At 44.0% G+C, this 27,231-nt stretch overlaps 1 protein-coding gene across 1 annotated transcript in view; it reads left to right on the top strand.

Annotated features, from left to right (window-relative positions):
- Nucleotides 1–27,231, top strand: part of DOCK5 (dedicator of cytokinesis 5) — a 222,176-nt gene that overhangs the window by 184,932 nt on the left and 10,013 nt on the right. Inside the window, exons 39-48 of the mRNA XM_017338016.3 lie at nucleotides 283–372; nucleotides 1,781–1,885; nucleotides 7,939–8,080; nucleotides 10,909–10,990; nucleotides 11,576–11,660; nucleotides 12,067–12,153; nucleotides 15,127–15,303; nucleotides 18,367–18,450; nucleotides 19,756–19,893; nucleotides 22,389–22,555. Of these exons, the coding sequence (XP_017193505.2) occupies nucleotides 283–372; nucleotides 1,781–1,885; nucleotides 7,939–8,080; nucleotides 10,909–10,990; nucleotides 11,576–11,660; nucleotides 12,067–12,153; nucleotides 15,127–15,303; nucleotides 18,367–18,450; nucleotides 19,756–19,893; nucleotides 22,389–22,555 (1,157 nt within the window). The remainder of the gene's footprint in view (nucleotides 1–282; nucleotides 373–1,780; nucleotides 1,886–7,938; nucleotides 8,081–10,908; nucleotides 10,991–11,575; nucleotides 11,661–12,066; nucleotides 12,154–15,126; nucleotides 15,304–18,366; nucleotides 18,451–19,755; nucleotides 19,894–22,388; nucleotides 22,556–27,231) is intronic.

The following is a 27,231-nucleotide window of genomic DNA, read 5'->3' as shown; positions in this document are numbered from 1 at the left end:
GAGTCTATGCAGATATTTCAAATCCAACAAACTCCAAAACCTGCAACACTTCCGGTCTCAAGCATTTCAGAGAAAGGGCACTCCTCCTGCAGTATCGGTATGATGTCATGGGAAAAAGGTTTAGTTGATCCAAGGGACGAAGCCTTTCTTCAGGGGATCTTCAAGCATTCGGCCCACCTGACTGCCTCCTCAGTGCTCGTGCCTCTCCGAAGCCTGTGCAGCTGGGTCAGTGACCGCTCTGTCCTCCACTTTTAATCCTGCTTTTTTTTTTTTTTTTTAAAGATGTGGGAGAAGGCCATCAAACTGAGCAAAGAGCTGGCTGAGACGTACGAGAGCAAAGTGTTTGACTACGAGGGCCTTGGCAATCTCCTGGTGAGCATGTGATGCAAAAGCTTTGATCACTGACCCTCCTTAGCATGGCTCAGCACTGTGGAGGCGTGACAGAATCCTGAGCCTTAGATAACAGTGTCGGGTGCAGCTTGCCTTCGTTTCCCTCCTGATCTCCAAACACAGTGTCCCTCCTGGTGCCACTTGTATTCTGTGCAGCTTCCATATTCCTGGCTCATCTCACTTACTCTGCCTCTTACTCTGAACATAGTCCAGAGGCCGAATATTCCAGAAATCTGCTCATCAGAAATTATTTGTACTAAGGTGCTCAAGGCCCTGCTAAATGGAGGAATTACTCATCTTTAAGGCTTATTTGATTTTTCCAAGAGTTCCATTGCATACATCTTAGTAAGCTGTAAAATGCTTCTGCCAGATCCTGATTCTCTTTGCTGCCTTTCTTCTCCCTCATGTTGTTGGATTGCTCAACTTTTATGTTTCCTTGAGCATGTGTGTATTAAGCCTGGGTGTAAGTGTAGTTCAGCTGTTTAAAAAAAAAAAAAAAACAGTAAAAACAAAACAGTGGTAGCCTTCTGAATGCTCCATGGTAGGCAAACACAGTCTTGCATTTGATAGTTTTTGGTAGAGGAATCACAAGAGGTCAGGCTACTCATTGTCATTATGGAGCGATAATTTATTTGAAGAACTGTTTTTCATGATTACTTTGTTAAAAATGAACCGATGCACTGTACCAGCCTCTGTCATCACACATGAAAAATCTATTATTCATCTCCTAAAATGAATTACACTGAGATGTTAGCAATGTCTAATACGTTTTCCCATCAACAGGAACATTGTTCTGACACCTTTACCTGCACAGAGGAGTGATGGAGGCAACCTTACGGGGGGCAGCATCCTTCGAAGCCCCCTAGGTCTGTCTAACTGTTTTGCCTTCTTTGAGGCCAACTCTCTGAGCCTGAGCTGGCAAAGAGTTAAAGATGAGGATGGAGCAAATATTAAAACAGAACATCATCACCACGTTCTGGACACTTGGCAGTTGAGCTAAGGACTTGAATCCAAACCATTTGTTCCAGTGTGGAAGTTCTTTATCTTCTTTCTTATGTGCCTCCACTCTGAGTCCCAGAAAGTGCTCCTTAACCTTCCGGGCCTCCTGAACTGCCTTTGAGAAACTGCTGAAAGCCATCCTGCCGGCCTCCCATCCAGGGGAATGCACACACTGCTCACAGGGGAGTGCACGCAGCCTCAGGCCCGTTCCCGGACCTCCCATCCTACACTTCCAAGCCAGCACAGGAGAACCCTCCAGCCCAGAAGATGCTTTCCAAAGACCTTTCATTTCTCTGTGACGTGGGAAACAACAAAGCAAATAGTCTGATCTTTTCCTTCCCTAGCCGTGTCCTTCTAACCTCCCAGTGGAATGTCTTGTTTTGTTTTCCAGAAAAAAAGAGCCTCGTTTTATGAGAACATCATTAAGGCAATGAGACCTCAGCCCGAATACTTTGCTGTGGGATACTACGGACAGGGCTTTCCATCTTTCCTTCGGGTAAGAAGCCTGGGGTGGGCCCAGGGCACCGGGCCGTGTCCTCTGAAGCGGGGTAGAGACTCTGTTCTGTTCCAGATGGGCAGCAGTGTGCAAGCAGCTGCCGACCTATGTTCACACTGTGGGAGGTCGGGAGGCAAACCACTTCCTGAGCGCGGCCTCTTCACCCCACGCCCCCGGAAGCCACTGGTATTCTGGCAGATCTTTTGTACTCTGACTTTCCCCAGGTGGAATGAGAGAGCGAAAACAGAACCATCCCCTCCACTGGTCCGCTGCTGCCGGTCAGGCTGGGGGAGAGTATAGAGTGATGTGTTTAGTCGCTTATTTTCTTTCTAGCCAGAGCTAGTTTGAAAACAAAGATCCCAAGAAGAATACAAGAGTTTTCCCAAAACTAATACTGGTTTTGTTGCAATAGTGACAAAGGCAGCATTTGTCTTTCTTCTGAAAATGATCTATAATGTGGTATTTTTACAGTTTAAAAAACGGAAGCTCATACTTCCTACAAAGGGAAGCCTCTTTTAGAGCTGAGCTTTGTTTAAACATGTGTGTTATCTGTCTCCCTTCCTCTAATGAAAAAGGGAAAGTAATCAAAGGAAGCATTCCTAACAGTGCTAACAGAGAAGGTAGTTTGTGGTTCATTCAATAAGTATTTACTGAGTGGCCACTCTGTGCCAGGCACACACATGAGGCTTTGCAATCGTACATGGTCCCTACCTCATGAATTGTTCAGCCTAATGGGGAATATATTAGATAAGCATACAAGGAATGTGAACATTTTCACAAAGAAGAATATTTTTAATTTTCGTTAATTGATTTGATAAGTAGAGAACAAGAGAGGGAGGGCTCCCATCTGTTTGTTCACTCCCCAAATGCTTGAGGTGGCCAGGGCTGGACGGAGGCCAAAGCCAGGAACTGAGAATTCAATCCAGGTCTCCTACGTGGGTGGCAAGGACCCAATTACTTTGAGCTGTTACCACTCCCAGGGTTTGCATCAGTGACAGCTGGAGGCGGACGTGAAACTCAAGCACTCCAGTATGGGTTGTGAGTGTCTTAACTGCTGGACCAGACTCCCACCCTGAATGTAAAATTGAAACTGTAACCAATAAAGATCTCCTCTGCTGTGAGCCTGTAACTGGAGAGTATCACTCAAGTGAAATGAAAACCTATCTTTTTACAAATATTTTACAGGAATGTTTATAATCACAAAGACTGGATTTCCTTTAACTGGTAAAAGAATAAAGAAACTCTAGTGTAACCATCTAGTAGAATACTACTCAGTAAGGAAAAGGAATGAGCTCCTGATACACACAGCAGCATGGATGAATCTCAGATATGCTATTGCAGGGGAAAGAAGTTAGACATAAAAGACTGCAGTTTTCTTTATATGACGGTCTTGCCAAGGCAATATGTCCCACTGGGACAGAAAATGTACCAGTGCCTGTCTGGGGGTGATGGGAAGGACAGGCTACAGAAGGCTATGGGAAGATTCTGGTGGTGATTAGACTATTCTGCAACTTGATTGAGGTCGTCATTACACTTATCAAAGCTCGTAGAATTTTATACTAAAAAGGAGTCCGTTTTCCTGTAAATAAAGTATGCCTTAATTTTCTGGAAACTAGTCAGGAAAGACTTCCTGGGAAATTCTCCTTGAGTCACCCTCCGAAAGGTGAGCTGGAGTTGAGGAGGTAATAGGATGGGAACAGCATTCTAGCCAGCAGAAACAGCAGGTGAGAGAATAGCAGTGCCAAGGAATGACAGACAACCAGTGCAGTGGGCACAGAAGGAGCTGGACCAGCTGGGGCCTGAGGCAGGAATTATGGGAAGAGTGTGCAGGGCTTTGGGTATTGAAGAGTGTCTTTTCTGTATCCTGGAAGCAGTAGAGAGCCATTCGTTGCACGTTTTTGTGTGTAGAAAGCATCATCTAGCTTTGGTATGGAGAATGAGTGGGAGGTGATCATTAGCCACTAAGAGACCATTGCAGACGTTGAGGAAGGAGGTGACAGGGTGGACTAGAGAGCTTTGGGTGGTGGTGAGTAGTAGTGGCTTTAGAGTAGAGGGATTCTCATTGTGGAGATGGCGTATCAGGATTTGGTGATTGATATACCATGTGGATGAGGAAGAAGGTGTCAAGAATTCTTCCCGAGGTTTCTAGCACGCATACTTGGAAGGGCACCTGAGCCATTCACTCAGACAGCAGGATTGAGAAAAGACTGGGTCACAGGAAAGAGAATTAATCCTTTCATTGAGGAAGTATGGGTGTAGGGGCAGAGTCCAAAGCAGAAAGTTTCATGGAGAGATGGATTCAGTGAGGGTGAAGAGAGACAGATGCTGGGGGTGGACTTGCCATTTTAAGGAGAGTGAATAAGAAAAACTTCCATAAGAAGGTGGCATTTGAGAGAAACCTGAGAGCAGTGAAAGAATGCGCCTTGTAGCTGTCAGGAAGGTGAGCAAGAGTCCTGGACAGTGAGAACAGCAGGCTTCAAAGCATGAGGTTGGAGAAGCGTGAGTGAGGGGTTTAGCAGAACAGGGTCAGATGTCTGTGGCTATCAGACTGCAAAGGTCTTTGAACATTGCTTGTTGGAGTTTGGTTTTAGATATAAGCAATGTGAATTTGGAGCATCCTGAAGATGTGAAACAACCATCTGATTTCTGGATCTGGAACTCACAGCAGAGTTTTAGGTAGGCACAGAGTTAGGCCAATGGTTGTGAATGAGGTGGCCTAGGGAGAAAGAATGCAATAAAAAAAAAGAGAAGGTCTATGAGGTAGTCTTAAAGCATGTTCTAGTCTTAGCTTTGCTACAAGTCAAGATGAGAATGATGCCTGCCCTACTTGTTGCCTATGCCCTTGTGTCACATGAAATAATGAAAGTGAACTAGGAGACAGTAGTGATTCAGTCAAAACGTGGACCCTGACTTTCAAGTTGAAAGCATTGGAGACTGAATTGCCTGCTGAGTGATTCTGTGATTTTGCCCAAATCACATAAACACCAAATCTCAAGTTTTCTGATGTATGAGCTAGAGAATTAAGGCTCACATCACAGGGCTACCCATATTTTTAGAATTAAAAAAATGGCATATAAGATTGCTTTATAAGCTATAGATTATAGATGTTAATGTGTTGTCAGAGTGTACTTAAAATATAAAACCGTTATGCATAATGAAACGTAAGCTCTTTCATATTATCGACTATTTCACCAAACTAGAATATATAAAATTATATTAAGCCCTTGCCCCAGCCCAACCAGCTCTCCTCCTCTGCCAAGAGCTCCAGTGTTCTTCCTGCTCCAAGACCAGTAATCTTTGAATTGTCATTGGCTCCCCTGGCTCCTTTGTTCTTTGCTAAACACCAAAGAATCAGATACTCAGTCCTGTTACTTCTTCTCCCTCTTTATATGTTTTGAGAGTGCTGCTGTCCACTGGTTCAGTCTCTAAGTGCCTACAACAGCCACGAGCCAGAAAGTTAATCCAGATCTCCCACGGGGTGGCAGGGAACCAAGTACTTGAACCATCCCCTGCTGACTCCCAGGGTGCACATTACCAGGGAGATAGAATTAGGAGCAGAGCCATGACTCAAATTTGAGTATTCTGATAATGGAGTGCGGGTGTCCCAGGATGAATCTTAACTTACAGGTAAAATATTCACCCCTTTTCTCTCCCTCTCAGTCCTCGGCGCCTGCAGGTGTGCATGTGCTCCTCTGTCAGATTTGGTTGTCTATAAACTACTTTCCTTTTGTTGCCTCCTCTTTCCAGAACTTCCAGCAGATGATCCAAGTCTTTGAAACCTCTGCCTCCCTTTCAAGACCCTCCATATTCTGGCTCCTTCCACCAGCCCAGGCACGCTGCTTCTTCCTGAACGCTGCACTTTCTGTCCCTAGGCTCACCCTTCTTTTCACTTGCATGCCTGGTTGTCCTTTCCTCATCTCCTTACCACCCCACTTTACCCTGTTCATCATCTAGGTCCAGCCAAGGCCCGTATCTTCCTTGAATTCATCTTTACAGCAGAGTTAATTCTTCGTGACCTTCAGTTTCTCTTATTCCCTTTATGGTTATTGTCTGTGTCATATGACTAGTGCTTTATTATACTCTGACTCCTTTTTCTACACAGTCCTGAATTCACGGGTGATACAATTTTGTAGTGTATGAGCCACTCAAAGAGATCCTTGCCGTGACTGGAAAAATGTTATCATCTATTCCAAACTATCTAGCAGTGTTCACTGCCAGCATTCATTGTTCAGCCTGCACTACTTGTACTGTCTGAAGTTACCATATATACTGATTTGTTTACTTGTCTATTTCTTCTTCCCTCCATTAGAAGAAAAGCTTTGTGGGAGGAAGGTCACCACTGTGTCCCTAATGTCTAGCATGTCTACTGTTTGTTCAATAAATATTTGTTGTATGAATGGATAAGAGACTTTCAAAGACATTTTGCAAGACAACATGGGCCGAAGCTTTGGTTAAAAAATGAATCATCTGTGGGCCGCCACTGTAAATTACTCATCTGAGGTGACAATCAGATAAGAAGAAACCTTTAAAACTCAGTTATGTATGCACTTGCATGGGCAGCAACCCTGAGAGAAATGACTTCCGAGCCTGAGGCCTGGGGAATTTCTTTGGGGAAAATATCCAATTATATTAAAGAGAACAAATCTGCCATTGAGAAGGGAGAAAACAGTATTTAATGCAGTTTGTTCCATGAGACGCAGGAGTGACTGGGGCCTGCTGTGAGTTTTTCTTGTTCTCTGTTGTCTGCCAGCTCAGAAGTGGTATCGGTGTGTGATCACTGCCATGGTGTTCTCTGAGGCAGTGCCATGTAAAGTGCTGCTCCATAAACTGTTACTGGATCCTAATGAGCTACTTAAGGAGATTCTACCTGATTATGAATTCCTGTACTCTTCCTTCCCCCATTGAGAATGTGTTGCTGTGAAGAATGCCAGCTACGTTAAACAACATGCCTAGTGCCGTGGTAGATTCACATCAGGACGAAAGCGTCTTATTTGCTGACAGATCCATGCAGACTGTTTACAGACTGACTGTGGTCCTTGGGCCACACTGTAAGAAGCATTGTGCTAAGAATTGTTTTATGTCTGTAACTTCCTCAAGTGAACCCCAAGCTCTTGTCAGATATGATGGCTGTTGGACAAGTGTGTTAGTCTGTTTTCTGTTACTATAACAGAAAATACAACTATAACTATAGCTACTTTTTTTTTTTTTTTTTTGACAGGCAGAGTGGACAGTGAGAGAGAGAGACAGAGAGAAAGGTCTTCCTTTGCCGTTGGTTCACCCTCCAATGGCCGCCGCGGCCGGCGCGCTGCGGCCGGCGCACCGCGCTGATCCGATGGCAGGAACCAGGAGCCAGGTGCTTTTCCTGGTCTCCCATGGGGTGCAGGGCCCAAGCACCTGGGCCATCCTCCACTGCACTCCCTGGCCACAGCAGAGGGCTGGCCTGGAAGAGGGGCAACCGGGACAGAATCCGGCGCCCCGACCGGGACTAGAACCCGGTGTGCCGGCGCCGCAAGGCGGAGGATTAGCCTAGTGAGCCGCGGCGCCGGCCTATAGCTACTTTTTAAAGAAAATTTATTTAGTTCCCAGTTCTGGAGGTTCAAGGACATGCACATGTATCAGCTCAGCTCTGGTGAGGATCTTATGGTATATGGCATCACACTGACAGGTGTGGAGGAGGGAGAGATGGCATGGTGCAACAGGAAGCCAGAAGGGTGGGAGGAAGGGACCAGGCTGCTCTTTTGTAACATCCCTCTCTTGAGAACTGCTCAGGGACCCAGGGGAGCTGCATCAATTCCTTCTGAAGGCCAGTGACCTAATTACTCCCATTGAGACTGCCTCTTAAAGGTGCTACCAGCTCCCAATGCCACCTCAGTTGAGGACATGCCCACACATGAACTACATGCTCAAATCAAATCCAAACCAAGGCAGCATATAATAGGAGGTAGTCAGTGGCCACTTGATGGTGGGTTGAACTGTGGTCTCCCTAATACCCAGACCCCATGGCCCCTTACTCTTCATGTTTACCGATTTTCCTTGCTGTCTCTGTCCTACAGAATAAGATCTTCATCTACCGGGGGAAGGAGTATGAAAGGCGAGAAGACTTCAGCCTGAGACTGCTGACCCAGTTTCCCAATGCTGAGAAGATGACAAGTACCACGCCCCCTGGGGAAGACATCAAGTCCTCCCCAAAGCAGTGCATCCTTGCCATGAGGGAGGTGTCCCAGAGGCTCTTTCATGTGGCACAGCCCCAGCTGGGCCAGAGAAGCGAAGGGCTGCAACTCCTCTGCAGGCAGATACTCGGAGGTCCTGTGTCCGCAGAACAGCCATTTGATGATTCTGAGTCCCTTTCCCATTCTCTGTATATCTCAGGGACCCTAATATCCTTAGTAATTAAAGGGGAAAGCTAATAAGTCGAACGTGAAAGGATAAATATTTTTATGTTTTTATTGTTTATTTGATAGAGAGACAGGGCTCTCTTCTATTGCTAACTCTCCAAATGCCTGCAACAGCCAGGACTGGACTGAGGCTCACATCGGAAGCTAGGAACTCAGTCCAGATCTCCCTCCCAAATGGATGGCGAGGACATAAGTACTTGAGCCATCGCCTGCTGCATCTCAGGGTGTACCCATTTAGTGGGAGTCTGGAGTCAGGAGCCAGAGGCAAATTTGAATCCAGGTACTCTGAGGTAGGATGGGGCATATGAACCACTTAGCAAGTATCTGCTTTTTTTATCCTTTATAACCAAACTAGGGAGCTTGAGAACATAGACTTCTGTTCTGAATCATGAATTCTGTTACAGATTTTAAAATAGTGTCTGCACTGGTAGGGAGTGCAGGAGGGCAACTATTTTCTTTTTTGAAGTCCTGTTTTTTTTTAATATTTATTTATTTGAAAGTCAGAGTTACACAGAGAGAAGAAGAAGCAGAGAGAGAGAGGGAGGGAGATCTTCCATCCACTGGTTTACTTTCCAGCTAGCTGCAATGGCCAGAACTGTGCCGATCTGAAGCCAGGAGCCAGGAGTGTCCTCTGGGTCTCCCACAAGGGTACAGGAGCCCAAGGACTTGGGCTATCCTCTACTGCTTTCCCAGGCCACAGCAGAGAGCTGGATCAGAAGTGGAGCAGTCAGGATTCGAACTGGTGCCCATATGAGATACTGGCACTGCAGGCAAGTGGCTTTACCTGCTATGCCACAGCACCAGCCCCCCAGTGCTAGTTTTTTTTTTTTAATTGTATTTATTTATTTGAAAGGCAGAGTTATAAAGAAAGAGAGATCTTCCATCTGCTGGCTCACTCCCCAGATGGCCACAACAGCCAGGATTAAGCCAGGCTGAAGCCAGGAGGCAGGAGCTTCTTCCAGGTCTCCCATATGGGTAGCAGAGGCCCAAGCACTTGGACCATCTTCCATGGCTTTTCCCAGGCCATTAGCAGGGAGCTGAATTGAAAGTGGAGCAGCCAGGACATGAACTGGCACTCATATGGGAAGCCAGCATTACTGGCAGCAGCTTTATCCATTATGGCCTGAGGGCAGCTATTTATTTCTGTTTTTTTTTTTTTTTTAATTTATTTTTTGAGGAATACAAATTTCAGAATATAGCGATTCTTCCCACCATATCTGCCCTCAATTAACTTTCAACCAACTCTATACTAAGTAAGGATTTCAACAATTTGCACACACACACAAAACTGTTTGAGAACTAGTTTTACAGTTAACTCTCATAATACACCTCATTGAGGACAGAGGTCCTGCATGGGGAGTTAGTACATAGTGACTCCTATTGTTAATTTAACAATTAACACTCTTAAGTACGACGTCAGTGACCACCCAAGACTCTTTTTTTTTATTTGACAGGTAGAGTTATAGACAGAGAGAAAGGTCTTCTTTCCGTTGATTTACCCCCCAAATGGCTGCCACAGCCAGCACTGTGCTGATCCGAAGCCAGGAGCCAGGTGCTTCTTCCTGGTCTCCCATGCAGGTGCAGGAGCCTAAGCACTTGGGCCATCCTCCACTGCCCTCCCGGGCGACAACAGAGAGCTAGACTAGAAGAGGAACAACCGACACTAGAATCCGGCACCCATATGGGATGCCACCCGACTCTTGACATGAGCTGCCTAGGCTATGGAAGCCTTTCGAGTTCACAAACTTGGTCAGTATATGGACAAGACCATAAGCAAAGTGGGAATTCTCTCCTCCCTTTAGAGAAAAGTACATCCTTCTTTGATGGCCACTTCTTTCTGCTGGGGTCTCACTCACAGAGATCCTTCGTGTAGAACATTTTTGCCACAGTGTCTTGGCTTTCCATGCCTGAAATTTTCTCATGGGCTTTTCAGCCAGACTAGGAAGCCTTAAGGGCTGATTCTGAGATCACAGTGTTACTTAAAGCGATTGTCATTCTGTGAATCTGCTGTGTGGACTGCTTCTGACAGCAGCTATTTCTAAGGCCAGATCCTAAGATCAGAGAAACAGCTCTTATGCATGAGCTGGTTCTGAAGGCTGCTTCACTTCCCAGTTGTGTGATCTTGGATTTTAACCTCTCATCCTCAGATTCTTCATGTGTAAAAGGAGGATAATAATACCCACTTTAGTGGAACTGTTGTGTAATTAGAGATGACATGTTCACAACACCTGGGGCAGCACCCAGCCATGCTACTCGATAAACAGATGGTCTCCAAGATAAAAGCAGCTCTTACTGCGTGGGCTTTGGAGTCTGGCTATTTCAGAACGATGCTTGCCCAAAAGAAGCTATTGAAAACCATTTCAAACCACCCATTTCCTGGTATCTCATTGATGCCTGTTTTCCTGTGGCAAGGCTGTTTGCCAGGTGTCTGACCACAGGAAGTGCCTTGAGGCTAATCACTTAGAAAGCCAATTCAGGGAGAGATACATCAAGGAATCCTATTTTCAGTGCAGTTCTGGCATTTGAGTGACAGGCATGATTGGTGCCAATGCCATTTCTGGCTGTAAAGCAGGACAAATGCCTTCCCAGACCAGCCTTTCCCTTTCCATTCCTTAATGAGTTCCTCAGACATGCAATGCTTCACTGTGAAGCCAGTGATGAGCCTGCCTCCCAACTACAAGGATAAACCAGTTCCAGAGCAGATCTTAAAGTAAGTGGTCCTTAAAATAATAGCAGTCACAATAATAATGTCTCACACACTTCATTTGGAGTATATCAAAACCAAAGACTTGAATTCATGTATACTTTGGAAGACCTACTATTGTCCACTCTATTTTGAGTGTAACATAAGAGAACGGCAATTCAAAGGAACACTGTGGCCTTGTTTTTAGGCTTGGAAAATCAGGAATTTCACTCCTGCATGTCCAACCCCCTCACTCTTATTTCCACTCAGAAAAGTTACTGAGGAGTGGCTGGTTCCCAGCAGGGAAAAGCAGGGAAGGGCAAGATCCCTTGTTTTGAGAAGCTGGAATAGTAATGTGTCCGATAGACTGTTGTACAACTGTACAAATGAGACCTTATACGTGGGTGTTTATAGTCTGTGAGCTGTGAAATAAATTCAAAGTAAGATGTGAAATACAACTTAGACTGTGCATAACCTCAAGTCTGGTGTGGACACCCTGTTGGTTGAGAGAGAGCTTAGTGGATACTGCTCAGACTGTGTCCCATTTGAAGCAAGACCAAGGAGTACATGTTCTAAGAGAAAATACAGCATTGTTGCTATGCCATTTCCCAGCTACTACAGAGCCAATGAAGTTCAGCAATTCAGATATTCCCGGCCATTCTGGAAAGGAGAAAAGGACCCGGACAATGAATTTGCTGTAAGTCCACCCCATTCCAAACCAAAGGTCTTCCACCTAGCCAGCATCCACTGCAGAAGTAATGTCACCCCCCAGGAAGGAGGTCTCAGCCTCTAATTAGCTGGACAGCAGCTATTAGTGGAAAACCTTACTCTGAGCATCTAGAAGCCAGCTGTGTTCCCAGGCCTGCTGTTGACCTGACCTTCAGCAAGTCACACTTCTCTGGACCCGAGTTCCAGTTGGTGGGGTAGGAGAGCCCAAGTGGATGATCCTGTTCAGCCTCAGACATCCCAGAATCCTTCAATTTTGTGAGAAGAGGGGGCACATTCACTAGGATGCATTTGAGATGGAATCTCACTTAACCACGGAGTTTTGCTGTTTTGCCTGCGAACTGACCAATGTTTGTTGTTTTCCTTCCTGCCACCAGACCATGTGGATTGAACGCACCACCTATACAACTGCATATACCTTTCCTGGGATTCTCAAGTGGTTCGAAGTCAAACAGATTTCAACAGTGAGTCATTTCAGATGGGAACTCAGAAGGAAAAAAAAAAAAAAAAACAACTTGCCATCTCCAGATATAATAACGGTCTTTGTTAATCTCCCCCTACAGTTAGCACCAGTTTGGCCAGCCTCCTCTGGCCAACTTCACTTTTCAACAGAGAAATCAAAGGCCTGCTTGTGGAATAGAGCCCCTTTGTCAAACTGGTATCACAACAGCAACCCTAAAGGTTACTCACAGTGAATGGACTCTTTGATGGCCAGAGGAGTGTTGTCTCCCCCAGGATCCTACCAGTGCCCTCAAACATTTCTGGAATGCCTCTTTGCAGTTTCCTGTCAACCACAGCTCCTATCCCAGAGCATTTTCTCTCTTGATTCTCAGCTAATCACATCACCAGGCACCTGAGCCTCCTCCTTCTTCATCTCTCCCAAAATCTTTCAATTTACCTTTTTCGTATTTATTCTGTCTGTTTCATTTTTAGTTCTCCTGCTGCCCTATTTCTGGTCACTCATTCATCTCTGGTACAGGTACACGAAAGAGCCTCCTGACTGGCCTCCTGGCCTTGGCCTTCTCAGGCCCCTTTTCCTTACTCCCCAGAGTATGCATTCCATTCTGTAAACCCACCCTCTCCATGCTAAAGGCCTTCCAGGGCTTAAGACTTCTTTGCACACACGTACCAGCCTTTGGGACTTGGCTCTTCCACTTCATCTCCTAGAGAATCTTCAGGAACTAGCTGCTTGTTCCTTGCCATCCCAGTCCTCTGTGCCATTGGGTCATTTTCGCACCTGAAATGTCCTCTTCCGACTCATGAACCTACTTCAATCCTGTCAAGATCCTGTTGAGGCACCACCTTCTCCCCAGAGCCTTTTCTGGGTCATGCAGGATAACTGGATGCTGTTGGTGCCCTTCACTTGCCCCCACCATACTATATCTCCCATGTTTATGGCTCTTGAGGCCCCACTGAAAACATAGGCTCCTCCCTGCCATGAATTAGTGTCTGCCCTCTGCAGCCACAGGTTCCCCATCCAAAGATTGATCAGTGCTCTCTAGGCAAGCCTAAGAAGGTTGCATCTGTGCTGAACACATTCAGACATTTTTCCTTGTCATTATCCTCTAAATGGCATAGCATTTACATAGCATTTAAATTGCCAGGTATTATATATTATCCAGAGATGATGTATGTGGGAAGATGTGTGTGGGTTGCACACAAATACTCTACCATTTTATTGAAGGGATTTGAACATCATAGATTTTGGTATCTGCAGGGGGTCCTAAAACCAATCCCCCACAGGTGCTGAGGCATGATTGTGTACTCAATCACTTTTGTAACTGTGATGCATAATATGGTACTTAGTATGAATTAGGTGTTCATGATCTACTTCTTGAATGAGTCTGAAGTTTTTTTTATATCCCTTATCACTAGTGCTAAATCATTTTTCATCATGTATGGATGTGCTTTCTGGGCAGAGAACTTTGAAATCAAGACTAGAATGGGAGGTCCTTCCAGCTGATGAGGGGCAAAATGAAAAAGGGGCCTTTTTTGTTTCTTTTTTAAAGATCTGTTTATTTACTTGAAAGTCAGAGTTACAGTGAGAGAAAGAGAGGTCTTCCATCCACTGTTTCACTCTCCAGTTGGCCACAACGGCTGGAGCTGCGCCAATCCAAAGCCAAGAGCCGGTAACCAGGAGCTTCGTCCAGGTCTCCCACGTGGGTGCAGGGGCTCAAGGACTTGGGACATCTTAAACTGCTTTCCCAGGCCATAGCAGAGAGCTGGATCAGAAGTGGAGCAGCCAGGACTCAAACCAGCGCCCATATGGGATGCCGGCACTGAAGGCGGTGGCTTTACCTGATATACCACAGCAGGGGCTGGTTTTTCTTGAAACCTGATTTCAAACACATTTCCATAGGAGGTACTCCCTCTGAATTCATGTCACATCTTACGTCATTTTCACCCAGAATTCTTACATGTGGCATAAACATATGGTTTCCTGGGTCACTTGCCTTTTGCTCAGAGAGGGGGCATCAGACACTTTGCCAGTGGGCATTTTTGGTGATACAGATATGTCTCAGATCCCATATCCTGCTATTCTATCATCACTGATCTTTTCAAAGATCTCCGAGAAAGCTCTGTCTCAGAAATAGTCCTTGCTGCGACTCCCATTTTTTTTTTTCTCAAATTTTCTGTAGACACTTGTCACAGGATTAATCATGAACATAGCTCTGATTTTTAAGTCATCATTTGACATGGGGAACATCCAGTCCACAGGCTGTATCAGGCCTGCTAAATCATTTGATTTGGCCTTGCCAAGGCAACTATAGGCCAAACTCAAAATTAACAAATCTATAGCAGGTTAATGTTTAAGTTGAAAATTGTGTTTATTCTGCAAATGATTTTTTTTTTTTTTTTTTTTTTTTTGGACAGAGTGGACAGTGAGAGAGAGAGAGAGAAAGGTCTTCCTTTTCCGTTGGTTCACCCCCCCAATGGCCACTGCGGCCGGCACACTGCAATGATTCAAAGCCAGGAGCCAGGTGCTTCTCCTGGTCTCCCATGCGGGTGCAGGGCCCAAGGACTTGGGCCATCCTCCACTGCACTCCCAGGCCACAGCAGAGAGCTGGACAGGAAGAAGAGTGACTGGGACAGAATCCGGCGACCCGACTGGGACTAGAAACCGGGGTGCCGGCGCCATAGGCGGAGGATTAGCCTAGTGAGATGTGGTGCCGGCTTACAAATGATGTTTTAAACATTAAATGGCCCTTGGTAGAAAAAAGGTTCCCCACCCCTATTAAGGAGATTTTCAATAGCTTATTTTGCATCAAATCAACACCAAAAATGTGTTGCCCTGGTAAACATAGCATTGACAATCAAAACTTCACTCTTCTATTTGTGGATATTTTATAGCTGTTGTGGGAGATGTAGTTAAACATTCTTGCATCTTCATCGCAGAGCTCACACGATGTCCTTCTCTCATGTCCTCTGTCACTCAGGAAGAAATCAGCCCCCTGGAAAACGCCATAGAAACCATGGAGCTGACCAACGAGAGGATCAGCAACTGTGTTCAGCAGCATGCCTGGGACCGGTCGCTGTCTGTGCACCCCCTCTCCATGCTGCTCAGTGGCATCGTGGACCCAGCTGTCATGGGGGGATACTCCAACTATGAAAAGGTACGCTGGGTCCCAGAACCCCGCAGGAGTCCAGAGTTCTCTGTGCCACGGAACAGCTGGTGAATTCACTTCCTACCTCTCTGAGAGGTTTTGACTCTCCCCTCTTAGTGAATGAGCAAAGGAAATGAATGAAGTTTGTCCAAGACCTCAGGCCTCCTAGAGACCATTAGCAACTGGGCCAGGAGTAGGCCACTGCCTCGTAAAGCCTGGCTAAAGGACATCAGCCCCATATATTTGTGATCCCTGCACTGTTGTCCTCTCTGCTGTGCCTCACACCTGGGCTGGACGCCAGAACCCAGCATGCTGCGGCAGTGGAGCTGCTTCTGTGCGAAAGGCAGACTCTATAGAATTAGCTTCTGGGAACCCCACCCTGACCTGGTGTGCCTTAGGTCTATGAACAAAATATGGCTCTGGCTTTGAGTTTAAATCAGTTAGACTAACTGTTATATCTTATTCTGTGAAAAAGCAGGAAAGAACTACTCACGCTACTCACCACACTGCTTGGGGTTTGAATGCAGCACCATTTAGAATGGAGGCCATGTGTTCAGGATATATTAAAAAAATTATTAGAGGCTAGATTCTTCATTGTTAGGGCATATTTTCATGGCCAAGTATGTTCAGAATCCTCTTCTTGACTATGAATAAATATTTGGCAAGGAAACCCCTGTGGCATAGCCTGAAAAGTGGGAGGAAAGAAAGGAGCTGGATGGGAAGAGTGGTGTTCAGCCCGCTGGTGCTGTCATCTCCATCTGTGTACCCTGCCCCATCACGAGCAGGGGCTTTGCAGTCCTGACTTCCCACTTGCCCTGTGTACTCTTGGGCACCATGCCTTTACCTCCTTGAGCTCCAGTTATCTGTAAAGTGAGGAAAATACCTACTAACTCTTGGAATCAACTTGAGGATTAAGGAGGAACATCGTGTATGTGAGGTGGTGGTTGGCATGTGGTCAAGGCTTCATCCGTGTTGTCTTTCTTCTTACCTCCTTCTGCCTGCGTGGAGAGGAGCAGACGACTCAAGCCTGACTCAGGGGCAGTGCCACCCATGCTCTGGTCACAGCTGCATCGTCAGTCTCTTCTTCCCTCTTGTTTCTCCTCAGACCTTTCCGCCTTCTTTGTCCTACTCTGTGGCAGCTGAGAAAGATGCGGCACCAGAGATAAATGCTGTTTTCTCACATTAGTGTTCAGTAATAACTTACGTTATTAACTGGAAGTCAATACAAAAATCCGATTCAAAATGTAGTACTTTCATAATACCATAATGCTTTCAGTGAATGCTTTTTCATATGTGTTTTCTGGTAATGATTTTCTTGTAATTTCTCCAAGTATTAGTTTTTACAGAATGCCCCTAATCCATAGATCACTATACGTGTATTCTGTTTGCCTTATACAACGGGCTGGTTCACTTTTATACTCCTGTAGTTGCAGGAGTTCGTGGGTTTTGTGTGCTGGGGTTTTGGCTTTCATAGCAATAGAGGAGAAAGGTGACAGGAAACTGTGAAGGTTGGGCTGCGAAAGCCCTATCAGAACTGAGGTAGCTTTCTGGGCCAGTTGTGCTCTCCCACATATGGCGGATGCCCCCAATACCCTAGAACCTTCCAGACCTTCTCTAGGAAGTATGGTGAAGCCTACCTAGTGACACTGTAGAAGGGACAGGGTCCTCTCTATGCCCCGGGGAACACAGCGTTAGGACAGGAAGCAGGCAGGCCATGCTGATTTTCCAGAAAGTGGCTAAAACTGCAAAGCAGGCTGTGCCAAAGCTACAGAGCTCAGAGTCTGTTGGCTCCCAAGAGATATAAGAATTTTCAACTAGGAGGAGATATAATAAAGAACCAAGTGATCCAGTCCTGTACGTCATCTATTGTTTTATTATGAAGACAATAAAATCTCAAGGTTATTTCCGAAAAATAAATGAAGGTTAAAGTCCAGGGAGATAACATGAACTCCTACTTTGGACTCTGGGAAATGTTGGCTGAATATTTCCATTTTTTTCCTAATGAATTCTGTCTTAAAAAATTATCTCCTATGTGAAGCCTGTGTTTGGAATTTAAGTTTGTGTTGTATTTATTATTAATTAATAAATTTACCATTTATTATCCTAAATAATATTAATATTTCATAATAAATTATTAAATCATAATTATTAATTACTACAGAGACTTAGCTGGGGGATGTTAATGTTTGTTGATGAATATGATACATATAATAAAGGGAACTAGCATTTAATATTTTCAAAATTGCCTTTTGGATAGGTGATTAATAAGAATGTGCAGATACTAACCTGTACCTCATATGAGGAATGAAATATGATACAAGTGTATTATGTGGAACAGCAGAAAAACTGTCAGCCATATCTCTTGCCTGTTAACTTTGCGCCTTTTCTTTTTATAATTTTATTTACTTGAGAGAGGCAGAACCCCCATCCACTGGTTCTCTCTCCAGATGCCCACATTGGTCAGGGATAAACTGGACCGGAGCTAGATCTGTATCCTCAGTCCAGGTCTCCTGTGTGCATGGCAGGAGCCCATTACTTGAGGAACCCATCACAGCTTATCAGCAGGAAGCTGGAGTCAGGAGCTGGCAACGGCAGTAGGGAATTGAACCCAGGTACTCCTATATAGGACACAGGCATCTTAACCAGGAAACTAAACACAAGCCACTGATTTAATTATTAACATATAGTTGCTGTCAGTTAGCCTTTTCTTCACTTTTTGAGAAAATTAGTGTAATGAATGGCATTTTACATTGCTGATAATGATTATCGTGTGTGTGTGTATGTGTATGTGTGTGTGTGTGTGTGTGTGTGTGTGGTAATTGTTGAGAATGTACTTCTGCAAGAAATTTTCATGCCTGATCCTAGAAAGAACACAGAATGCCACGTACTTTTTAAAGTCGTCCACTATGGGATAGGACTGTCGTAGGGAAGAAGTGAATTCTGGGTTAGGCCTTGCAGATTTATCCGAAGAGAAGACATTTTTCCTCTCTCCAGGCTCTCGCCCTCCCTTAGAGTCACATGCACAGGTCAGAATGTGCTCTAGCTGCTAATTTCCATGTCCACTTCTTTTAGGCTTTTTTCACAGAAAAATACTCTCAGGAGCATCCTGAAGACCAAGAGAAGATTGAGTTGCTGAAACGGCTGATAGCAATACAGGTATGCAGCAAGCAGGGTGTGAGACCGGACAGCTTCCCACTGCACAGTGTGTGCTACAGGAGATTCCTGGGGGCTGAAGTCTACAGGCCCACTTTCAGGGTGGCTCTTTTTTAAAAAAGTAATTATTAACGACTTCTTAAAAATTATTTGTAGAGACAAAGGGAGTAGTGGGGAAAGAGAGAGAGACAGCCAGACAGGTTCTTCCCATCCACTGGTTACTCCCCATATGCCTGAAACAGCGTCCAGCTGGGGCTAAACCTTAGAACCAGGAACTCAGTCCAGGTCTCCCACAGGGGTGGCAGCAACTCAATTCCTTGTGCCATTGCTGCTGCATTCAGAAGTCTGCATTGGCAGGAAACCGGAGTCAGGAGCAGAGCCAGGTGTGGACCCCAGGCACTCTTGACACGGGAATGTGAGTTTCCAACTTGGCATTTTAACCACCAGGTTACAGTTTCACCCGGCAGGTTTACCATTTTTTTTAGATTTATTTATTTGAAAAGTAGAGTGACGGAGAGAGGGAGAGAGAGAGAGGGCTTCCATCTGCTGGTTCACTCCCCAAATGACCATAGCAGCAGAGGCTGGGCCAGAGTGAAGCCAGGACCAGGAACTCTATCCAGTTCTCATACGTGGGTGTTAGGGACCCATGTACTTGGGCCATATCTGCTGCTTTTCCAGGCAAATTAGCAAGGAGCTTGATCAGAATTGGAGTAGCCAGGACTCCAGCTGGCACCCCGGTATGGGATGTAGGCCTCCCAGGTGACAACTTAACCTGCTGTACCGCAATGCCCACCTCACCATTACTTTTTATTAACCTTATGGAATGACAACTTTTCTGTGCGTTTGTTTAGCAAAACAACTTAGGAATGACATTCAGTTAAATTTTGTGTTGATAAGGGCTTTTTTAGAAATGAAATTAACATCCATAAATTGGTTTTCTGTCCTGTGCTTCCAGCTGAGAGAGGATAGCCTCATTTTTTCCTCTTACTACTCCAGAGGACAGAAAATGCAGCCATGAAGTCAGTCAAAGGCTTAAGCGTGTTAGTTGCACATCCATGAACACAGTCCTAGGATGAGCTGGATTTGCCTTGTCCGCCAGCCTGTTCCCACTGTAGGGCTTTCTTGTGTCTTTGGTGTGTGGGTTTCTCTGCTTCGTTGACAAAAGTAAATCCAGTTCACGAGCCCTGCACAGAGAAGTGCATTCTCATTCAACAGTGCTGTGTCTACCTGTTTACCTGTCCATCGCCCCCCCTACCCAGTCTCCAGTTTGAATCCTCTGTCTTCCTAATCTGTGTGTCTTCTCTCCAGATGCCTCTGCTGACAGAAGGGATCCGCATCCATGGGGAGAAGTTGACCGAGCAACTCAAACCACTGCATGATCGGTTGTCTTCTTGTTTCCGGGAACTCAAGGAGAAAGTGGAAAAGCTCTATGGAGTTATAACGCTGGTAGGCTTTGTCTGCCTAACTGTCAAGCTTTTTCTAGCCTCATTCACTATTTACGACTTTGGTCAGTTTTTCAGAGGTCAAATGATTCATAATAGGTACGTATGGTGTGAAAATATTGGGAGCAGGTATGAAGGAGCATGTTCTGCTCTTTGATGGCCTTGAACCACCCTTGCGCTAGATGGATAGAGGTTCTCAAACCTGAGTCCTCAGAACACCTAGAGGACTGTGGGAACAGCTTACTGGGCCATCTACCCATAATTTCTTATTCTGGGAACTGGGTTGGGGCCCAGGGATTACTTTTCTTTTCTAAGATTTATTCTACTTATTTGAATGAGTTAGAGAAAGAGGTATTCCATCCGCTGGTTCATTCCCCAAATGGCCACAACGGCCAGAGCCAAGCTGATCCGAAGCCAGGAGCCAGGAGCTTCTTCTGGGTCTCCCACATGGGTGCAGGGGCCCAAGGACTTGGGCCATCTTCTGCTGCTTTCCCAGGCCATAGCAGAGAGCTAGATCAGAAGAGGAGCAGCGCAGACTCAAACCAGCATCCATATGGGATGCCAGTGCTTCAGGCTGGGACTTTAACCTGCTATGCCACAATGCCAGCCCCCGGGGTTTACTTTTCTAACAAAAGATCAGGTGATGGTGTGGATACAACATTTGAGAATCACTGTTCTAGAAAGTGGAGGCTTTCATAAAGCCAACCACTGGCTGTTCCTATTCTGTCTAGCCTTAGTATTAACAGTTTTCCACAGCATTATTATCTATTTTGATGAAAAGTTGACAATCTTCACACCTTTGAAGGGGAGAAAGAATTGGGAATTACAGGTTACAATGCAAGTAGATGATTTCATTATTTTTTGACAGTGTAACACATTCCTCATGTCTCCCAATTTCTTTTTGCTTCTGAGAGGTGCTAATGTTTTTGTTCCAACAGTTGATTGCGTGATTACTTCCAGCTTCATATATCTGTACTTTGTTTCTTGCTCTAACACTTATTCTTGAACTCCTTGTTTTCAAATTCTTCCCTGAAATCAAAGCTTTGCATTTCTTTTCATGTTCACTTATTCACATATATCTACCTCCAATACATTTTTTCCAGAGTACCTTTTTAATTTTTTTTTTTTTTTAATTTGAGAAGCAGAGAAAGAGAATGCTCCCATTCACTGATTCACTCTCCAAATGCCTGCAAGGCTGGGGCTCCACGAAGCTGAAGCTGAGAGCTGGCGGTTCAGTTCAGGTCTACTAAAGGAGTGGCATCTTGAGCCATCACTGCTGCTCCCTGGGTACATGTTAGCAGGAAGCTGGAATCAGGATCAGGAGCCACGCATTGAAGCCAGGCACTCTGATACCAGTATGTGGTATCTTAACTGACAGATCAAATGCTTGCCCCCGAGTATCTTTGTGACCTCCTTTTTTAGCTATCAAAGTGTTGTCTTGGCTTCTTCCTAAGAATTTACCTCCTTACGGGCTTCTAGCTGATAGTTTTGTTTTGGAAACATTTGCTTTTGCATACAAATTCTTGCCTTAGACCTACTGAGCTTGGTCATTATTAGAACCAGGCTAGTATTAGCAAGTAAACTTAATCTGGTGACATATGAGGGGAAATCCTACTGGTGGCAGTTCATGTAAATGTAGATCAGTGTTCCTATACTTCTTAAGACTCAACCAGTTGAACCTCAGGTCTATTTTCTCTTAGGGCAATATTCCATTTTTCAGAACGGTGGAGGTAGCTCAACTGGAACAGCAGATAGAAGGCTTTGCTTTCTTATTGGTGGATAAGGCATAAAAATCTTAGTTTTTCCTCCTATATCTGGCAGAAAATTATGAATTTCTCCTAACCTTAGCCACAAGGTTTGACTTGTGTCTATAATTAAGAATGTAAGTACAGACATGTGTCATTTAACAGTGGGGACATGTTCTGAGAAATACGTTTTTAGGCAGTTTCATCAAAGTGTAAATATCGCAGTGGGTACTCACACAAAGCTAGGTGGTAAGATCAGTCACTCAGCATAAGCTCTAGTGCAGTCAGGAGACCTGGCAAGCACATGATGGGTAAACATGTTTGTGGGGTGAACACCTGCCGCACTGCGTTCTTCTCACACACCATGGCATGCTGTTTTATAGCAGGCTTTGTTTAAGCACTGTGTACTGTACATACTGTATGTGTCACACTTTTATACAGCTGGCAAGTACAGTAGATTTGTTCACCTCAGCATGCTGTACTAGGACGTCACAGTGTCACCTGTCTCTAGGCAATTGGAAATTTTCAGCCGTATTAAAATCTTATGGTACCACTGTCTGACCTAAATGTCAGTGTATGGCACATGAGTGTATTTGAAGAACTTAACAACTGGGGCAGCACAGGTGCCAACCGGTCAGAACAAGGTGCCAGCCACTCCATATGGGCAGGAGTTAGCCACAGACAGGGTGGCTGTGCTGATTCATGTAGGCTGAATTCCAGACCAGCTAACCATGGGACTTTGTGTGTGTTTCAGCCTCCTAACTTGACCGAGCGGAAGCAGAGCCGCACGGGCTCCATTGTGCTCCCCTACATCATGTCTTCCACCCTGCGGAGGTTGTCCATCACCTCAGTGGCTTCCTCTGTGATTTCAACCTCTTCAAACTCATCTGATAATGCTCCTTCCAGACCAGGGTCTGATGGGTAAGATCTTTGTTCTCTGGGAAGGGTGGAAGAACACCTTACTAATACCTGCCTTTGATCCCCAAAGATAGACTTGATCGGCATACGTGCATCGTGCCTGTGAGAGAAACAATTCAGATTATGTGGGTTATTAACTTTTGGGTCATGTTTTCTTCCTTATGCAGAATATCTTAATTGACATAGTGATAATAACAACTACTAAAAATAAAAAACAAGAAAACACAAAAAAAAACAGTATTCGCTTTCTTCTTATTACAAACTACTACTTTGTGGTCACTGCCTAGTTTTTTCATCATCTCAGTTTTTATGAATGTTTCTGTTTACCTTGTTAATAACCAATATCATCACATGCTAGGGAATTCCTAAGATAGAAGAGGGTATATCATGAAGAATCGCTCTTCAATCCCTATCTCCCAGCCACCCGCACCTCTCCCCAGTGACAACTGGTGGGACCTTCTGGTTCTCAGTACCCTCTGGCAGCTCCTGCAGGCACACAAGTGACACCAAAATACACATTCTTCTCCAAGCCTTTTTGTATGCACGATACCAGTCTCTTAGCTTTGCATTGGTAACTTACTGTATCTTCAGAATCATTCTGTTTTGGCACATAAAGAGCTTCCTCTTATGCTTTCTTTAGCCATGGAAAGCTCAGCATATGTCTCTGTCTTGATACACCAGGGCTCACTTAGGAACAATTAATTGGTTTCAGTATTTTTTGTCACTGCAGAGTGGCAGTGAATGACCTTAAACTAAGTTTTGTGCATATACAGCTCTGTCAATGTAAGGAAAATGCAGTAAGTGATAATTCCCTGTGAAGGATATCTATTTGCAGTTTTGAAAAATGAATCCTAGACCAGTATACAGAGATGACACATTTACATTGCTTGCAGCAACATGGAAGAGTCTCCAGTTACCCACAGCCTTGCCACCAAACTATGTAGCCAGTTTTAATTTTTGCCATTCTGATAGGTGGCAAGTGTTTTCTTGTATAGATTTTTTTATTTTGTTTTATTTTCCTTTTTTGTTTTATGTGAAGTTGAGCATCTCTTTCCTTTGTTTTGAAGCTGTTCACATTTTTAATTTCTATGTGCTACAGTCAAATATATTGTGTACATTTTCCTGTAGAGCTGTCAGGCCTTTGTAAAATGAGTTGCAATATTTCCCCCCAGTTTCCTCTTTGTCTTTCAACTACTAATTTTTGGCTTCTACTTTTTTGTATTGAGTTGTGCTGATTTTTTTGTAATCATATAAATAAATATTTTATACCCACTAAATGTGATGTCACACTTAAAGTCCTTTCCCACTCTGAAGCTACAAACACAGAGTACTAGTTTTTATTCTTTGACTTCCAGAATTTCACTGTTCATAATTAAATCTGTTGTTCTTAGAATTCATTCTAATAGAAACATATAGCCAGCTCTTTTTTTCTTATTCTTAAAAGGCTATCCAATTCTCCTTGTAATATTTAGTGAGAAAATCATCTTTTCTATACTAAGATAAAATATGAGTTTTGTCAAAAATCAAATTTTTGTATTTTTTATGTCTATGGACTCTTTCTCCTTTTTTTTTTTTTGATCTACCTGTCCATACACAAGCGCTATGCAGCTTTAATTGCTATAGATTTAAAATCTTTTCAAATTCTCATATTACATTTCAGAATTCATCTGGCTAGTTTAACTCATTGCTCAGTTTTGGATTAACTTTTCCAAAATTCCATTGCTGTTTTTATTGAGTTTATGCTAAATTTATAGACCAAGTTTGGGAAGATTAATTGCTTTTTATTGTTCAGTTGACCTTGCCAAAAACATAGAAGAATTTTCCTTGTGTTCAAATTTAAAATATTTGAGAGCAGTTAATTTATAGTGTGTTCTTTCTACCTAAAGCTATTATTTTTATTTTTATTAAACTTTTTTAAGATTTATTTATTTATTTATTTGAAAGTCAGTGTTACACAGAGAGAAGAGAGGCAGAGAGAGAGAGAGGTCTTGCATCCGATGGTTCACACCCCAAATGGCCGCAACTGCTGGAGCTGCACCAATCTGAAGCCAGGAGTCAGGAGCTTCTTCCGGGTCTCCCACGCAGGTGCAGGGGCCCAAGGACTTGGGCCATCTTCTTCTACTGCTTTCCCATGCCACAGCAGAGAGCTGGATTGGAAGAGGAGCAGCCAGACTAGAACCAGCGCCCATATGGGATGCCGGCGCTTCAGGCCAGGGCATTAACTCACTGTGCCACAGTGCAGGCCCCTAAAGCTATTATTTTTAAATCATTATTTGATAATTATAAAATTAATATATATACATGTAGAAAGTAAAGTATTAGTAACTTACGAAATAAAAACAATTTATAACATCACTCAGAGAAAAACACATTATAGTTTAGTTAATCCCTTATTTTAATAATTATATGATAGAAATTACCTGCCCAAATTACCTGGATATCAAATGTTTATTATTTCCTAAATTACTTATATACTCTTTTTTTTTACCCTTTTCCATTAGTGTAGATATCCTTGCATTATTCCACTTATATCATAGATACAGTTTTATACTTTTTCTCCTTGTCTTTTTATTTTAAGTATTTTCCATATTGCTATATATTCTTTTATTATAAGTTTTTACTGTTTTTAATGGAAATATACTTATATCATATAAATGTGCAATAATTAATCTTCCGCCTAACTGGAAGATATTTAAGCTGAGTCATTTCTAAACTGTTAATCAACAAGTTCATTATAAGGGCCAGCATTGTGGCACAGCAGGTTAAGCCACAGCCCGTGGTGCTGGTATTCCATAGGAGCTCCTCTTCCAATCCGGACCACTGCTAGTAGGCCTGGAAGGGCGACAGAAGATGGCCCAAGTGTTTGGGCCCCTTCCACGTATGTGGGAGACCCAGATGAAGTTCCTGACTCCTGGCTTCACCCTGGCCTTTTCCCCAGCCATTGTGGCTATTTGGGGCATGAACCAGTGGATGAAAGAGCTCCTTCTCTGTCTCTCCCTCTTTCTCTGAAACTCTGCCTTTCGAATAAATAAATCTTATTAAAAAATGGATGAAATATGTATTACTTAAAAACAAATCATTTTAAATTTTTTTAAGAGGCAGAAAGACTAACAAAGCCTCCGTCTGCTGGTTTACTCCTCAAATGCTTACAACAACAGTGCGAGGCAAAGCCGACAACCAGGATTTAGGAACTCAATCTAGATCTTCTATACTGGGTGGCAGGGACCCAAGTATTTGAGCTGTCAGATGCTGTCTCCCAAGGAATGCATGAACTGGAAGCTGGAATCAGGAGCAGAGCTGGGACATAAATCCAGGCACTCTGGATTTGAACGTGGGCTTTCCATCCAGCGTCTTAACTGCTCTGCCAAACTTAGCAAGTCAAATCAGTCCATGCTTAGAGCACCAGCAAAGTAGGGACCTGAAAACATTTTTTAGACAAAAATAAATGATGTTGGTCAAAAAAGTACAGCCTTTCAGTTACATGATGAATACTTCCGGGAATCTAATGTACAGCATAACGACTGTTGTTAATAACAGTGGGGTGTACGGGCAGGCATTTGGCACAGCAGTCAAGACTGTATTTGGGTGCCTGCATCCCATGTCGAGTGCGTGCTTTCAGTCTTGATTCCTCCATTTCTGATCCAGGTTCCTGCCAATACACACCCTGAGAATGAAGATGATGGCTCAAGTAGTGGGTCCCTGCCACCGAGGGAGGAGACCCAGATGGAGCTTTTGGCTCCTCACTTTAAGCTGGCCCAGCTCTGGGTGTTACAGGCATTTGGGAAGTGAACCTGTAGATAGAAGATCTCTCTCTGTCTCACTCTGGCTTTGTCTCTCCCCACCCGTTTCAAATAAAATGAAAATGATAACTTAGAAAATGCTATAATGCATACTTGAAATTTACTGAGAGGAGAGCTTAAGTATTCTCAGCACACATACACACACAAAATGATAATTATGTGTAATTGAGTATAGATAATTATGGATATAATAAAGTATACAGGAGGAACAAGATTGGCCATGAGTTGCAATTGTGATAATCAGCTAAGTGATGTATATGTAGCTTCCTATTTCTATATACTTTAAAATTGCCATAATAAATTATAAAATTGTCTTTGCCTACATATTCCCCTTGAAGCCTCTTGTTTCAATTTTTATGTATTTAATAACCAATGAAACTAAGCATTTTTAAGCAGTGAACTTTTGTTTTCTGTGAAGTACCTGTTTATATCATTCACCAATATTTCTAAATTGGACTACTCTTTTTTTTTCATTTGACAGGTAGAGTTATAGACAGTGAGAGAGAGACAGAGAGAAAGGTCTTCCTTCCATTGGTTCACTCCCCTAATGGCCGCCACGGCCGGTGCTGCACCAATCCGAAGCCAGGAGCCGGGTGCTTCCTCCCAGTCTCCCATGCGGGTGCAGGGACTCAAGCACTTGGGCCATCCTCTGCTGCCTTCCCAGGCCACAGCAGAGAGCTGGACTGGAAGAGGAGCAACCAGGACTAGTACCTGGCGCCCTAACTGGAACTAAAACCCGGGGTGCCGGCACCGCAGGCTGAGGATTAGCCAAGTGAGCCACAGCGCCAGCCAGGACTACTCTTTTTATTAACCTGTATAATTCCTTCCATGTTCATGGTATTTGCCTGCATCTAAAATATGTACATCAAATATTTTAAT

Source organism: Oryctolagus cuniculus, chromosome 2, assembly GCF_964237555.1.
Source record: "Oryctolagus cuniculus chromosome 2, mOryCun1.1, whole genome shotgun sequence".
Taxonomy (NCBI): Eukaryota; Metazoa; Chordata; class Mammalia; order Lagomorpha; family Leporidae; genus Oryctolagus; species Oryctolagus cuniculus.
Note: the sequence above shows the minus strand (reverse complement) of the source record. Positions and strands in the feature narration are given on the sequence as shown.